General features: G+C 38.8%; 1 protein-coding gene across 42 annotated transcripts in view; it reads right to left on the reverse strand.

The window, feature by feature from the left end:
* Positions 1 to 16,294, reverse strand: part of POC1B (POC1 centriolar protein B) — a 168,040-nt gene that overhangs the window by 74,414 nt on the left and 77,332 nt on the right. For 29 of the 42 annotated variants that reach the window (XR_014083113.1, XR_014083111.1, XR_014083116.1 and 26 more), the window contains one exon: positions 1,558 to 1,776. The exons of 2 other annotated variants lie outside the window; for them this stretch is intronic. Coding sequence is in view for 25 of the 40 variants with exons in the window: in XM_081594131.1 (XP_081450257.1) it covers positions 1,558 to 1,776 (219 nt within the window). In the remaining 15 variants the exon portion in view is untranslated. Of the gene's footprint in view, positions 1 to 1,557; positions 1,777 to 6,340; positions 6,443 to 8,446; positions 8,583 to 9,440; positions 9,686 to 16,294 lie in introns of all 42 variants that reach the window. 11 more of the 42 variants (XR_014083100.1, XR_014083104.1, XR_014083106.1 and 8 more) reach the window with 7 other exon arrangements.

Below are 16,294 nucleotides of genomic sequence, written 5' to 3' on the forward strand. Positions count from 1 at the left end.
TGAGGAGCCAGGGCCCTGGGAAACCAGGCCCGTCAAAGCGAAAGCTGGCAGGAAGTTGAGAGGAAAACTGCCTTTTAAAGGCGAAAGACGTCTGATAAACACAAAGTCACCTCCAGCACAAAGCTGCAAAGAAAACATTGGTGATTTTCCTATGATTTTCATGAACAAATCTTATGACTCCAAGGTCTCACAAGACTTGTTCCCACAACCTGTCATGACCCATATCCATGTCCCTTAACTCCAAGGTTTGGAGATGTTATATAAAGGGTAAAAATTTTAATTACTGGCTCTAAACCCAGAAGGGAACGTTAAAAGACCCATGCCAAGGCCTTGAATTCTCTGGAGATGAGAACTGGACATCTGGACGATTCTTAGTTGCCTGGGCGATTATAATGTACAGCCAGGGTTAAAAACAAGAATTAGATAACCTCTGTGCAAGAGCTATTTCAACTTGAAATATTTATTCTGGGAAAGTAATCGACATCTCCAGTTCACGTCATAGTTTCTTTCTGTATAACCTGGGACAGCGTCTGCTCTGACAAACATTTACTATCCTCATCCTATTTATCAAAGAATGATAAGACTTATTCAAAAGAAACACCAAGGAGAGCTGGAAGGACAACCTTTGATGTATCCATTTTAATACACTGCTTCCATTAAATGACATCTAAATTTCCTGGCCAAGAGTTGGAAGACCTTTGTATGTTAAGATTCATGGTATTCCTTCTTTGCAAAGGTAAACTGGCATTCTGTAAAGCAATTATCCTTCAATAAAAAAATAAATTAAAAAAAAATTGCTTAAATGTAATTAAAAGGGATTATGTCATTACTTCTTTCCTTTTCACTGTAAAATTAATTATTCATTACAAGCATGACTATATAAGGAAATTTAATGAAAGAATGTATACAGTCTGGTAAGAAAAAAATGAATGCTGAAAGTCATCCTGTGCAGTAAAAAATGAATTAAAATTTAGCATCAATGAAAAAAAAAAAAAGACTGGGTAATATTCTAAAAGGGGAATGCAAAAACCTCGTTTCCAGAACAGTGTGTCCTGTAAGAAGCTTTGGAATGAGGGAAGTTATACATTGGACAGAGGGAATTATCCTCAGAGTGAAAACTAAAAGCACTGCCAATGTTTCATTCTAACTGAAATGATTAATCCCAATACATTTTTTCTTTTGGCCTTAAATATTTCTTTGATAATATCCAAATCTGAATACATCACATCAGAAAATTCTTAGGGCAAAACATTACTGTCCAGAATCAAATTTATAGCATGAAGTACCACAATGGTTCTTTACTGTCTCCTCCCCTCCCTTCTGGTCCTCGGATACCAGATATAGTACAGTGTGTGTATGCACACGTTTACATACGCATGGGCTCAGACCTTGCCTCCACAAGATCTAGAGCATCTCAGCAGAGCATGTGTTGCTCTGTTAACTACCACCTTTGAACTTGCTAAGAAAGAAAACATACCCCTGCTCTGCTAGTTCTGTAGCCTGCTGTAACCAGGATTTTGTACATCTTACCTCTAAGCGCGAAACATGCCAACCCACCTGTGTCAAAACATTGAGCTGTTCCATAATATGCTCTAACGCATCGGTCACAGCAAGCGGTATGCTTCTTTGACTCTCAGAAGGGAGGTCGCTTATGTCTTCTGTTTTCTTTTTCAAGACTGTAGGTGTACATTCTGATGACATTAAAGAAGGATTCAAGAAATATCCGCAGATCTCTTCACCCTTATCTGGTAGAGTTTTAACAGTGGTTTCTGTTGTCTTTGACACCATAGAAAAGATGGGAAGAGTTATATTTTCCATACTTTAAAATTTTATATATATATAATATAATATATATATAGTTTCAATATTCCTCTTTTAAAAGCCCAACTTTCATTTAATTTTCATCTTCAACTACTGCAAATTACAAGAGCAAAAAAAAGGCTAAAAAAGAGAATGGAGGAAATCCACAATTTTCCTTGATTTTTTTTCAGTGAAGTATAGTTTGTATGTTGTATGTATCTGTCTGAAGGATGAGGCGTTATACATTTAAACAGGTTGTTAAATGCTGTCTAATTCTTGATTTTAAAAAGTCACATCCATTAAGATGACTATTATTTGATATCTGAGGGGAGGAGACAAGATAGCAGACTAGAAGGACTTGGGCTTGAGTCCTCCCATGAAACACCAAAATTACAACCAACAACTGAAGAGCCATTGACAAAAAAGACTGAAACCTATCAAGAGAGATATTCTACACTCAAAGATGAAAAAGAAGACACAGCAAGATGGTAGGAGGGGGTGCTTTGCCAATATGATCGAATCCCCTGCCACTGGGTGGGCAATAATGAAATCATTAAACCACAGAGGTATTTCCACAGGAGGGAGAGTTCTGAGCCTCACTTGAGGTTCCTGAACCCGGAGGTCTGGCATCAGGAGGAGGAGGAGGCCCCAGAGCCTCTGACTTTGAAGAGCTTGAGTACAGGAGCTCCACAGGACTGGGTGAAACAGAGACTCCACTCTTGGAGGGCACACATAAGATTTCAAAGGCACTGCACGCCAGGGTAGGGTACTGACTCCATGGGAGCCTGGGCCAGGCCTACCTGAGGGTCCTGCAGGGTCTTCTGGGGAGGTGGGGCTGTGGCTCACTGTAGGGTCAAGGATACTAATGGCAGAGATACTGGGGAAGATTCACCAATGTGAGCTCTCCTTGAGGCTGCCATGTTCGCACTGAGACAGGGCCCCACCCAACAGCCAACAGGCCCCAGTGCTGGAACACCTCATGACAAACAACCAACAAGGTGGGAATGCCATGAGAACACCTCCCAAATGGTGGGAGCCCCATCCATCAGTAGACATGCTGCCTAAAGTTGTCCTGAATGTACAGCCACCTCTAAACACACACCTTGACACAGCCCTCCCACTGGGAAGCCTGCACAAACCTCTTAGGCCAGACACATCCAGCAAGAGGCAGACACCAGAAGCAAGAGCAACTACAGTCCCTCAGTTTGTGAAATGGAAACTGCAATCACAGAAAGTTAGACAAAGTAAGATGACAGAGAAATATGTTCCAGACAAAGGAACTAGATAAAACCCCAGAAGAACAATTAACGCAGAGTGGAGATAGGCAATCTACCTAAAAAAGAACTCAGAATAATGATAGTAAAGATGATCCATGATATCAGAGAAAGAATGAGGGCACCGATCAACAAGATACAAGAAAATATAAAGAGCTAGAAAATATAAACAACAAACAGTTGAACAATACAATAACTGAAATGAAAAATACACTACAAGGAATCAACAGCACAATAAATGAAGCAGAAGAACAAATAAGTGAGCGAAAGACACATGGGTGGAAATCACTGCCATGGAACAGAAGAAAAAATGAAAAGAAGTGAGGACACTCTCAGAACCTCTGAAACAACATTAAATGCACCAACATTCCGCTTACAGGTGTCCTAGACAAAGACAGAAAGGGTCTGAAAATATTGGAAGAGATAATAGGCGAAACCTTAACTAACTTGGGAAACAAAACAGGCACACAAGTTTAGGAAGCGCAGAGAGCCCCGTATGTTAACAGATAAACCCAAGGAGGAACACGCCAAGGCTAATCCGTATTAACCAAACTGACAAAGATGCAATGGACACCACAGAAATACAAAGAACCATAAGAGACTACTACAAACAACTGTATGCCAATAAAATGGACAACCTAGAAGAAATGGACAAATTCTTAGAAAGGTACAATCTTCCAAGACTGAATTAGGAAGAAATAGAAAGTATGAACAGACAAATCACAAGTTCTGAAAGTGAAACTGTGATTTTAAAAAATCCTAACAAAAGTCCAGGACCAGACAGCTTCATAGTTAAAGTCTATCAAATATTTGGAAAACAGGAAACATCTATCCTTCTGAAACTGTTCTAAAAAACTGCAAAAGAAGAAACATTCCCACACTTATTCTATGAGGCCACAATCACCCTGACTCCAAAACCAGACAAATTGTTGAAGTGAAAGTTGCTCAGTTGTGTCCAACTCTTTGCGACCCCATGGACTCGTCAGTCCATGGAATTCTCCTGGCCAGAATACTGGAGTGGGTAGCTGTTCTCTTCTTCAGGGGATCTTCCCAACCCAGTGATCAAACCCAGGTCTCCCTCATTGCAGGTGGATTCTTTAGCAGCTGAGCCACCAGGGAAGCAAAACCAGACAAAGACACACAAATAAAGAAAATTACAGGGCAATATCACTGAACACAGATGCAAAAATCCTCCACAAAATGATAGCAAAGCAAATACAACAATACGTTTAAAAGATCATATACCATGATCAAGTGGGCTTTATCCTAGGGATACAAGGACTTTTCCATTTCTGCAAGTCAATCAGTGTGATACATCACATTAACAAACTGAATAATATAAACCACATGATTCTCTCAATAGATGTAGAAAAAACTTTTGACAAAATCCAACACCCAATTATGATTAAAATAAAAAACTCTAAGATGTGGGCATAGAAGGAACCTACCTCAACATAATAAAGGCCATCTATGACAAACCTACAACTGACATCGTACTCAATGGTGAAAAACTGAAAGCATTTCTTCTAAAATCAAGAACAAGATGAAGATGTCCATACTTGTCACTTTTATTCAACATAGTTTTGGAAGATCTAGCCATGCCAATCAGGGAAGAAAAAGAAATAAAAGGAATCTAAATTAGAAAAGAAATAAAAGTCACAGTTTGCAGGTGACATGGTACTGTGTGTGAAGTGTTAGTCACTCAGTCACGTCCAACTCTTTGCGACCCCATGGGCTGTAGCCCACCAGGCTCCTTAGTCCATGGGATTCTCCAGGCAAGAATACTGGAGTGGGTAGCCATTCCCTTCTCCAGGGGATCTTCTCAACCCAGGGATTGAACCCGGGTCTCCTGCAATGCAGGAAGATTCTTTACTGTCTGAGCCACCAGGGAAGCCCAACATGATTCTATACGTCAATAATCCTAAAGATGTTACCAGAAACCTACTAGAGTTCATCAGTGAATTTGATAAAGTTTCAGCATAAAAACTTAACATACAGGTATCTCTTCCCTTTCTATACACTAACAAGGAAAGATCAGAAAGAGAAATTAAAGAAACAATCCCATTTACCATTACTTCAAAAAGAATAAAATACCTAGGAATAAACCTACCAAATGAGGCAAAAGACCTGTACCGTACTCCAAACTCTTTAGGATGCTGATAAAAGAAATTGAAGATGACAGAAACAGATGGAAAGATATCTTATGTTTTTGGACTAGAAGAATCAATATTGTTAAAATGGTCATACTACCCAAAGGAATCTATAGATTTAATATAATCCCTATGAAACTACCAATGGCATTTTTCACAGAACTAGAACAAAAAAAATTTTTTTAATTCATATGGAAACACATAAGACTCTGAATAGCCAAAGCAATCTTGGGAAAGAAAAATGGAGCTGGAGGAATCAGGCCCCCTGACTTCAGATTATACTACAAAGCTACAGTAATCAAGACAGTATGGTACTGGCACAGAAACAGCAATATAGATCAATGGAACAGGATAGATGCCCAGAAGTAAACTATAACCTATGGTCAATTAATCTATGACAAAGGAGGCGAGAATATACAATGGAGAAAAGACAGTCTCTTCAATAAGTGGTGCTGGGGAAACTGGATAGCTACATGTAAAAGATTGAAATTAGAACATTTCTAACACCATGCACTCTCATAAGTCTTTGTGCCATCAGTAGAGCACTTAACACTTCTTGTTCTATTTGTGTTTTCATGCCTATATTCCCTAGCAGATTATGAAGGTTATTCTCTTGAGGGTAGGAGCCATAACTTGGTCATTTTTCTTCCTAAGGTGCCTAGCATAGAGTATGAGACACAGACTGGGCTCAACATTTGTTAAACTAAATTCAACTGACTGTCCTGCATCTGATGAGCCATCAACAAAATGTAAATATTAATAATTTGACAGTATTTGGAGAGAAGTATAAACTTAAAGTTAAGATAATAACATTCTCTACTAAAAATTAGTCTTAAATGCCTCCTAAAGGTACAGTCTCTTCCCAGGTGGCACAGTTGGTAAAGAATCCACCTGCCAGTGCAAGAGATACAAGAGATGTGAGTTTGAACCCTGGGTCTGGAGGATCTGCTGGAGAGGGAAATATCAACCCACTCCAGTATTCTTGCATGGAAAATTCCATAGACACAGGAGCTTGGTGGGCTACAGTTTATGGGGTCATAAGGAGTCGGACAAGAGCACACACACACGCACACACAAAGGCACAATGAGGGAGCAATATAAGCATTTATCACTTACCTGAAAATCACTTCTTTATTTTTATCCCCTAAAAGTATATTTGATGGTTTCTGGTGAAATAGCATAAGGATTTTCTGACAAGCATGAAGGCAAAAGGAGGCACTTCACAGGCAAAGTTAAAGTGAAAGTTGCTCAGTCATGTCTGACTCTTTGTAACCCCATGGACTATACAGTCCATGGAATTCTCTAGGCCAGAATACTGGAGTGGGTAGCCTTTCCCTTCTCCAGGGGAATCTTCCCAACCCAGGAATTGAACCCAAGTCTCCCCCATTGCAGGCAGATTCTTTTCCCCTGCGCCACCTGGGAAGCCCTAAAATAAGTCATTTTGTGCTTATAATTAACATTTCTAGTTTTGGTTTAATTCTGTAAGTAGAAAATAAAACAAAGCAAGAACAGTCTCTCCAAAAGTGGTCTTGACCCTCCAGCTAAAGTGAGTTTCCCATCACTGAAGGTTCAAAAATAGATTTGGGATGGTCACTTGTCAGGGATATTGTGAGAAATATACAAACATCAGATCAGGAAATTCAAACTGAATGCCCTTTAAAAGTCCTTTCCATTCCTGACATTTCTGAGAGTTTTTAAGTCACTATATGCACACTACTCTCTCTCTTATAAAATGCCTGCCTGAAATAGACTAGGATAACAAAAACTATCTTTTGCCTGGACAAAAATAAAAGCAAAGACTACTTTTCAAAGAAAGAATGGATCATTTATTTTCAATGAGAACATTCAGAATCAGGATTAGAAACTCCAATTATCTTTACATGGTATCTAAAACAATGAAGATATACCATTTATTCAAACAAGATTGTTTGATTTTAGCACTTAGTGTCTGGAAAATTCTAGATGCCAGAGATAAAGGATATATTCATTTCCTACTATGACTTAACAAATTACCCACAAGTTTAGTGGCTTAAAAAAACACAGATTTACTCTCTTAAAGTTCTGAAGGTCCAGATAGATTTTATGGGGCCAAAGTCAAGGTGTCAGCAGAGTTCCCCACAGAGTTCCTTCTGGCGGTTCTGGGGGGAATCTATCCTTGCCTTTTGCAGCTCCTTGTGCTGACATTTGTAGCTCTAGGCTCCATCACTCCGATCTCCACTTCTCTACTTCCCATGCCTCCCTCTTCGCCCTCTAAGGACCATTGTGACTGCACTGGACCATAATCTAGGATAATCTCCCCATCCCAAGATCCGTAACTTGATCCTGTTTGCAAAGCCCCTTTGCCATGTGCATGCCTGCTTGCACACTCAGTGGCTTCAGTTGTATCTGACTCTTAGCGACTCCATGGACCATAGGCTGCCAGGCTCCTCTGTCCATGGGATTTCCCAGGCAAGAATACTGGAGTGGTTGCCATGCCCTCCTCCAGAGGATCTTCCCTACCCAGTGATCGAAGTGGCATCTCTTCTGTCTCTTGAACTGGCAGGCAGGTTCTTTACCACTAGCACCACCTGGGAAGCACCTTTGCCATGTAAAGGAACATATTCACAGATCCTGGGGATGAGGACATGGACATCTTTTTGGACCATTACTCTGCCTAATACAAGAAGTGAATCAACAAAAGAGACCCTGTTGACATGGGGTTATATTCCAGTGGGTAAATATACAGATATGTGATGTAATCTCAGGTAGTAACAAGGGTTATAAAGAAAAATAAAGCTGGGTAAGGTGTTACATTATGATTTAGCTCTACTGATGATGCATTTTTTAATGGAAGGAAGGTAGAGAATAAATTTGGGGCATGTTAAGTTTGAGATGCTTATGTGATTTCCAGAGGGAAAAGTCATGGATATAACTGGAAACACATGAGTCTAGATTTCTGTGGAGAGGCTAGGGCTAAAGATATAAATTTGGGAATTATCAGAATATATATGGGTTTCCCAGGTGGTGCTAGTCATAAAGAATCTGCCTACAATACAGGAGACCCAGGTTTGATCCCTGGGTCAGGAAAATTCCCTGGAGGAAGGAACAGCAACCCACTCCAGTATTCTTGCCTGGGAAATCCCATGGACAGAGGAGATTGGCAGGCTACAGTCGATGCGGTTGCCAAGAGTCGGACACAACTTTAGTGGCTTAGCACGCAACATAGAACATACATATATTTACCAGTTTCTACAAAGGATACAAATGAACAGCCAGGTGAAGAGGTACATAAGGCAACGTCTGGAAGGGTACCACTTGCAGAAGCTTCTGTTCCCTTGGAGTTGGGGTGTGAGGCATGTAACCCTTTATAACTATGAGTCTAGGAACCAAACAGAGAATAATTGCAAAGACTTTAGAAGGCAGGAAGAAAGGAGCAGAAAAGGTGACCAGTGGCTCATGTGGAAGGAGAGGGACTGGCCTAGAAGCCAAGTAAGGAGAAGGGAGTGGTCACCAAGACCAAGTCCTGTAGAAAGACTGATGTGGCTGAATCACCGGAACCTTGACAGGAGTAGAATGGTGGGGACAAAAGCGGAGCTGTAGTGAGTTCAGAAGAGTGGAAAAAGAAAAATGAAAACAGGAAGACTGAACGTATGCCTTTCTTTTAAGGAGTTTTGCCAAAAAGGAGAGCAGAGCAATGCGACAGGACTTGGAAAGAGATGAGGTGTCAGATGAAGTTTTCCTTTTGAAAGATGAGAACTACATTACAAACGAGTGCTGATGAAAAAGATCAAACAGAAAGAGAGCGCTGATGTCACAGGACAGGGAGGAGGTAACTACTTGGTAAATGGATTGCTAGGCAGTACTGAGCGCTCCTGGAGTTTTGTATGAATAAATTTAAGGGGAAGTCAGTCAGCGTGGCTGGCTAGTCAAGTTCAGTTGCTTGGGTGTACAGAGTTGGCAGAAAAATTTAACCAGGCTGAAGTTTTTTGGGTGACTACAATGGAGAGAGAAAGGGGGCAAGGGCATGGCTATGATGATGACTATAGAATCTAAGCCCATAAAGGAGAGACAGGCACAGACACAGAACGTGAGCAATGAAAAGGCAGAGGCTCAGTGGATTGGAGTTCCTTCTGGGGCTGATGAATTATCAAAACTGGAGGACTAGAGGAAGTGGTGGCCAGTGAGTGGGAGGCTTTACACTGAGTTTACCGTCAACACAAAGGATTCAGATGGTTACCGAGTTCATCTGAGAATCCTGACCGGGAGAGGACGGATGTGTTTCAGAAGTGAGTCAGAGTGTTGCTCTGTCTTTGGTTCTTGCCTTGAGATCAAAAGCCAGCGTAAACCAAGGTGTGGATGAATTAATCAGAGAAACAGAACACAGAGCTATGGAGCCAGCCACGTGGGCTTGTCACAGGACCACAACACAGGCAGGATTCGCTCTCAGCGTCTAACACTCTTGGGAAGAAAAGGCTGTTCTTCCTGAAAGAGAAAACCACATCTATTTTATATCTGCACAATGTATTGGACATCCTTGTAAGAACGTACTTATCTGATCCAGTCTGATTGATTTAAAAATATTTCTAGGATAGAATCAGAGAATGTCATGTGAAATTTGTGTCTCCCAGACTAAATTTGCCGAGCTGAGAAAGCCTTCTGTTTATCCCTTGGGAAAAATCATACATCTTCTTTTCTCAGAGAGAGGAAAAAGAGGCTTTGAGGATAATGTTTTACTGAGGGCTTTGATTTCTCTTCTTCAAACCAAATTGGAAATTTCATTTTTGTCAGAAGACTTGAAAAACATCCCTGCCTCAATGCAGCTATCAACTAGAATATCTGAATGATTAATTCGATGCCCTTAGAAATGACAGCCAAGGCCATAAATCTGTCTGTCTTTGTTTTTAATCTTTACTATCATCTCCAGAGAAGCTTATTAATTTTGAAGCCATGAATAGGTAGGATAGAGCTAGGACAAATAAATCTGTGCAAAAATATCCTTCCATGTTTCATGATTAGGCAAACATAAGCTATGAATCCCTTAAAGGAATATTTGTCTTCAAATGCCCTGTGCAGAGTCTCAAATCATGCACTGTATCAGATAAATCTTAATTAATGATAAAGCATTACCCAGAATTATCTAGGGAAGGTGGAGAAAGAGCGCCAGTAGTCCATGAACTAGAATTAGTACTCTCTCTTCTGAGTTAATATAAAACTAAAACTGCTATTCCCAGTATTTTAGATGAATATAAAACCAATAAAACTTTCTGCAAATTCCAAGGAGAAAACACGTAGTTATTATATGTCCTGTAAATCCTGCTGTTATACCCCAAAGGTCTACAGAGTAAGGGATTTATTCTTATTATCTGTTTCCTGTAGAATCAACAAGAACATTTTATGCAAACTGCCTAGACATATGAAATGACTAGGGTAGAAACCAACCATTATTTCTAGCAATACCTCACTCTGTTCAAAAAAGGTGTTGTGTGTGTGTGTGTGTGAATCTAAATTCTGAGGCAGATAGTAGCTTATACTGTACAATGGTGTACTGCTTTAAAAGATGTTTTACATTCAAGTAAGGATCACACCTTGCAAAAACTGAAGTTTGATTTGGAAGACCACATTTGGTTTAGTTTCACCCACATCATCTGTGGGTGAAAAAAATACCCATCTGTTCATCTTTCAGAAAGCTGCCCCTTCTCTGTATGCACATCAACCATCAAGTGAAATTAATGTAGGCATGAATAAGAGATGTAACTTCACTGCAACACTAACATTTCTGAATGAATCTGGAATCCTTCTCTTTTCATCTCATAATAACTGATGTTTTTAAGTTCCAATTTTGCTCTTAAAATTCAATGAAAATATCAAGTGAAGTTAAGTCAAAAAGAGAAAGACAAATACCATGATATCACTTATATGTGGAATCTAAAATATGACATAAATGAACTTATCTGTGAAACAGACTCACAAACATTGAGAACAGCCTTGTGGTTGCCAAGAAGGTGGAGGAGGGATGGCTCAGGAGTTTGGGATCAGCAGAAACAAACTCATATATGGAATGGATAAACAAGGTCCTACTGAATACCACAGGGAACTATATTCAGTGTCCTATGACAAACCATAATGGAAACCAATAGGAAAAGGAATGTATATATATGTATAACTGAATCACTATGCTGTATAGCACAAATTAACATAACATTGTAAATCAACTGTAATAAACTTTTAAAAAAATTCAGTGAAAAGGTATAAGAATACTAAAGCAACTCTCTCCCCCACCTTAAGAAATAAAGTATACCCTACCTCTCCCTCTTAAAGATGCCACCATCCTGAATATGGTGTCTATCACCCCAAGCTATGTCCCTTTACTTTTATCACATAAGTTGACATCCCTAAATAGCAGTATTTCTTTTGCATGTATTCAAGCTTCACATAAAACAGTATTATATTAGGTCTCTTTAGTAGTTTCTGTTAACTAATATTGTTGGATTTGCTACAGATAAGTAGTCTGCTTCACTTATTTTCATTGCCAAATACCACTCCACTGATATAATTTATGTATCCTTTGTACTGGTAACTAGCATTGAATTCCATAGTAAGCACTCTTATAAATGTGTCCGGTACACAGGAAGGTGAGTTTCTCTAGAGTCATAGTTTTAGCAGATATTCTTCCAAATGGTGGGATCGACCTACTCTTCCCTGAGCAGAAGAAAATCTCCCCTTTTCCTACAAAGTCAAAAATATTTGATAGACAGACATTTTAAATTTTAACAAAATAATGGACAGGAAATGATTTCTCAAGGTTTTAATTTCATTGTGCATTTCTTTGATTACTGGTGACTTGAGCATGTTTTACGTGTATATTGATCATTCTTCTGAAAATTGCCTATTTAACTCTCCTGTCCACTTTTTAGTTGGTCTCCTTCTCTTTTTTCTAGTTAATATTTAAGAGTGCCTCATATAGAAAAGTATAAATCAGAACTACAGGGAGGTACCACTTCACACTGGTCAGAATGGCCATCATTTAAAAAAAAAATAGAATTACCATGTGACATAGCAATCCCACTCCTGGGCATATATCCGGACAAAACTACTATAATTCAAAAAGATACACACACATTTATGCTCATAGCAGCACGATTCACAACAGCCAAGACACGGGAACAACCGGAATGTCCTTTCACAGACAAGTGGATAAAGAAGATGTGGTACACATACACAATACTATTCAGTCATAGAAGAGAATAAAATAATGCCATTTGCAGCAGTATGGATGTGACTAAAGGGAACCCTCTTACACTGTTGGTGGGAATGCAAACTACTACAGCCACTATGGAGAACAGTGTGGAGATTCCTTAAAAAACTGGGAATAGAACTGCCATATGACCCAGCAATCCCACTGCTGGGCATACACACCGAGGAAACCAGAATTGAAAGAGACGCGTGTACCCCAATGTTCATCGCAGCACTGTTTACAATAGCCAGGACATGGAAGCAACCTAGATGTCCATCAGCAGACGAATGGATAAGGAAGCTGTGGTACATATACACAATGGAATATTACTCAGCCATTAAAAAAATACATTTGAATCGGTTCTACTGAGATGGATGAAACTGGAGCCCATTATACAGAGTGAAGTAAGCCAGAAAGAAAAACAACAATACAGTATACTAATGCATATATATGGAATTTGAAAGATGGTAACGATAACCCTATATGCGAGACAGAATAAGAGACACAGATGCATAGAACAATTTTATGGACTCTGAGGGAGAAGGTGAGGGTGGGACGTTCTGGGAGAATAGCATTGAAACATGTATATTATCATATGTGAAACAGAACACCATTCCATGTTCGATGCATGAGACAAGGGCTCAGGGCCGGGGCAATGGGATGACCCAAAGGGATGGGATGGGGAGGGAGGTGGGTGGGGGGTCCAGGAAGGGGAACACATGTAAACCCAGGGCTGATTCATGTCAATGTATGGCAAAAACTATTACAATATTGTAAAGTAATTAGCCCCCAACTAAAATAAGTACATTTATTAAAAAAAAAAAAAAAAGAATATCCTACTAAGTCAGTCAGAAAGAGAAAGACAAACACCATGATATCACTTATATGTGGAATCTGAAATGTGACACAAATGAACCTACCTATGAAACAGAAACAGAATTAGGGGCAGAAAGAATAGACTTTATAACTGAATCACTTTGCTATACAGCAGTAATTAACACAACATTCTAATCCAACTATAACTTCCATAAAATAAACAAAAAAGTGTTCCTGATACATTATAGATGTCAATACTTTGTTTATATGTGTAATACATCCCGTACTCGGTGGATTGTGTTCACTTTTATTTTATGGGATATTTTTTTACAGATGCTTTTGTTTTAAATGTAGTCAAATTTATTAAACTTTTTCTTTTATGGTATGTACATTTTATATTTTGCTTAAGTAATCCTTGCCTACCCAAAATATAAATATATTCCTCTGTTTTCTTTTAGAAGTTTTGAGGTATGGTTTTTCACATAAGGCTTTAACCCATCTGCTATTAATTTTATTTGCGGTTAAAAGTAAGAACATAATTTTATTTTTTTCCAAATAGCTAGCCGTCCCAGCAACATTTATTGAACAGTCAATTTAGTGACTACCTCATCTTCATGGGTTCACAGAGTCAGGCCTTTCATATACCAACCATGCGCATTTGTGTGGTTCTGTCTATATGTTCTCCATTGTGGACTCTTTGTCTCACCCTGTAACAATACCGTGTGTGTGTGTTTGTGTGTGTGTGGTGTTAGTCACTCAGATGTGTCCGACTTTGCAACCCTGTGGACTGTAGCCCATCAAGCTCTTCTGTCCAAAAAATTCTCCAGGCAAGAATACTGCAATGGGTAGCCATTCCCTTCTCCAGGTGAATCTTCCTGACCCAGGGATCAAACCTGGGTCTCCTGCATCACAGGCAGATTCTTTACCATCTGAGCCACCAGGTAAGCTCATTGTTAGAGCTTAATGAGTCCCCAACCTTCAAAGAGCTTCAAAATTGCCCTGGGTATTTTTGGCCCTTTGCTCTTCCATATATGCCATGAATCAACTTTCTAGGTTTCATTAAAAATCTTACTGGGATGTTTATTGGAATTACCTTGAATTTGTAGATTTATTTGGGGAGATCTAACATCTTTATGACCTTGAGCCTCCCTGTCTACAAATAAAATATTCCAAAACACAGGGCACGCTCAATAAATTTCATGTTAATCTCTTGTGGAGGCCACCCTAGTATTTTCTGTATCTTTTCAATTTTAGTATATGTGCTGCAAAAGCAAATATACCACCACCACTTTAGTATCATGGTAATGTACATAGAGGACCAACCAAACCAACAAGCCAAATGTACTCCTCAGATAACTATCCTCATTGTTTTTATGAAACATAAAATGACCACAGAATCAAAAGGACTATTTGGAATAAATTTCTGAAAAATTATTTCCTGGGCTTGCTGACTCCTTGAGATAAACAACGTCATTCCTTGACATTTTTTATAAGCTTATCTACTATTCCTTAAAACGCTTCAAGCGCCAAGTTCAGGAGAAATAAGCTGTGTGTGAAAAGTCATGAGATAATATTTTTAATTGTATACATAAAATAACTCATGTTTCATGCTTTGCTCACTTGAATAAGACTAGCTTCCTCACTGTGCTTTAATACTATGAAGAAGCAATTTTAAGGCAGGAATTCATCCAATCATTTAACAAAGCTACATTCAGAAAACTGGCAAGCTTTACAGAACATCTTTTAGAGGGCAAATATTATATTTATTTATGGTTCTACTCACCAGTAGCATAATGTGAACATTCTAGTATGATTAATGACAACTGTGTTTATAACAGGAATGTATATTCACAGCTGGGTACTGAGAACCACTCTTTTATTTATTATTCATTATATCATTCAAAAAACAGAGAGTGAAAGCTTTCTATGTGATCTCGGTATACACAGTGCACTTTATATTAGATGATTTTAATTTGCATTTGCAAAATAATGAAGTCATTCCTCATCTTCCCCAAATAGATGCAATTTGTCCCTGTTCTAAATCTCAATAAAAATTCAAATTTTGTTTCTTAAAGGCAATTATCATTTTTCCTTCCATTTCTGCTATTTGTTAACACTGTGTAATTATCCATGCTAACATATAATATGGCACTATATGAATGAGGCATCAAGTCACACAGACTTGGATTTAGTCTTTTCTGTGTACTGACTGTGTGACCTTGGATAAATTCCTCGGCCTCTTTAAGCCTTAGTTTCCTCATCTATAAAATGAAGAAATTTTATTGGGCTATATTATAAGGTGGCTGTGAGAATATTGGTAAAGAGTTTAATCTATAGTCTGTAATCAATTACCTATCATTATCAATATTATCATATTGTGTGCACCCCTGACTCTACTAAAATCTAAATTGTACCTTTCTAGAAGACAGAAGTCATACCTAGCCTTCTTTTAGATAGCTGACAATATGGTGCGAACTGCCTGTATAAGGCATGCATCAAATAATTAATAAAATTTGTTGAATTAAAGGTAATTTTCTATCCATTATATTCAAAGTTTAAAAAATTCTCTTTTGTCTGGTTTCTCTAATTAATAGGCTATTTAAAGGCTGGTGGCAGTTGAATAAATAAATGAATGTGTGTGTGCTCAGTCATTCAGTCACGTCCAATTCTTTGTGACCCTATGGACTGTGGCCCTCCAGGATTTTCTGTCCACGGACTTTTCCAGGCAAGAATACTGGAGCGGGTTGCCACTTCCTACTCCAGGGGATCCTCCTGACCCAGGGATCTAACCTAGGTCTCCGGCATTTAGGACAGAGAGCTTACAAGTAGAAAATCACTAATAAACACTTCACTAAAAATAACTGAAGATGCCATGTATTACTGTTTGATAGACATACTATAGTTTTCTTTCCTACATTTTTATATGTTTATAGTGTAGAAAGGTATGGGTGTTTTGCTCCTTTCTAATTTTGCTGGTAGAAGAAACTCAGAAACCAAAGGATAACAACCATGACTTGATAACTAAGAAGGACCTACCGTAT

This window comes from Giraffa tippelskirchi, chromosome 4 (assembly GCF_054371585.1).
Source record: "Giraffa tippelskirchi isolate mGirTip1 chromosome 4, T2T-mGirTip1v1.2.pri, whole genome shotgun sequence".
In the NCBI taxonomy this organism is placed as follows: Eukaryota; Metazoa; Chordata; class Mammalia; order Artiodactyla; family Giraffidae; genus Giraffa; species Giraffa tippelskirchi.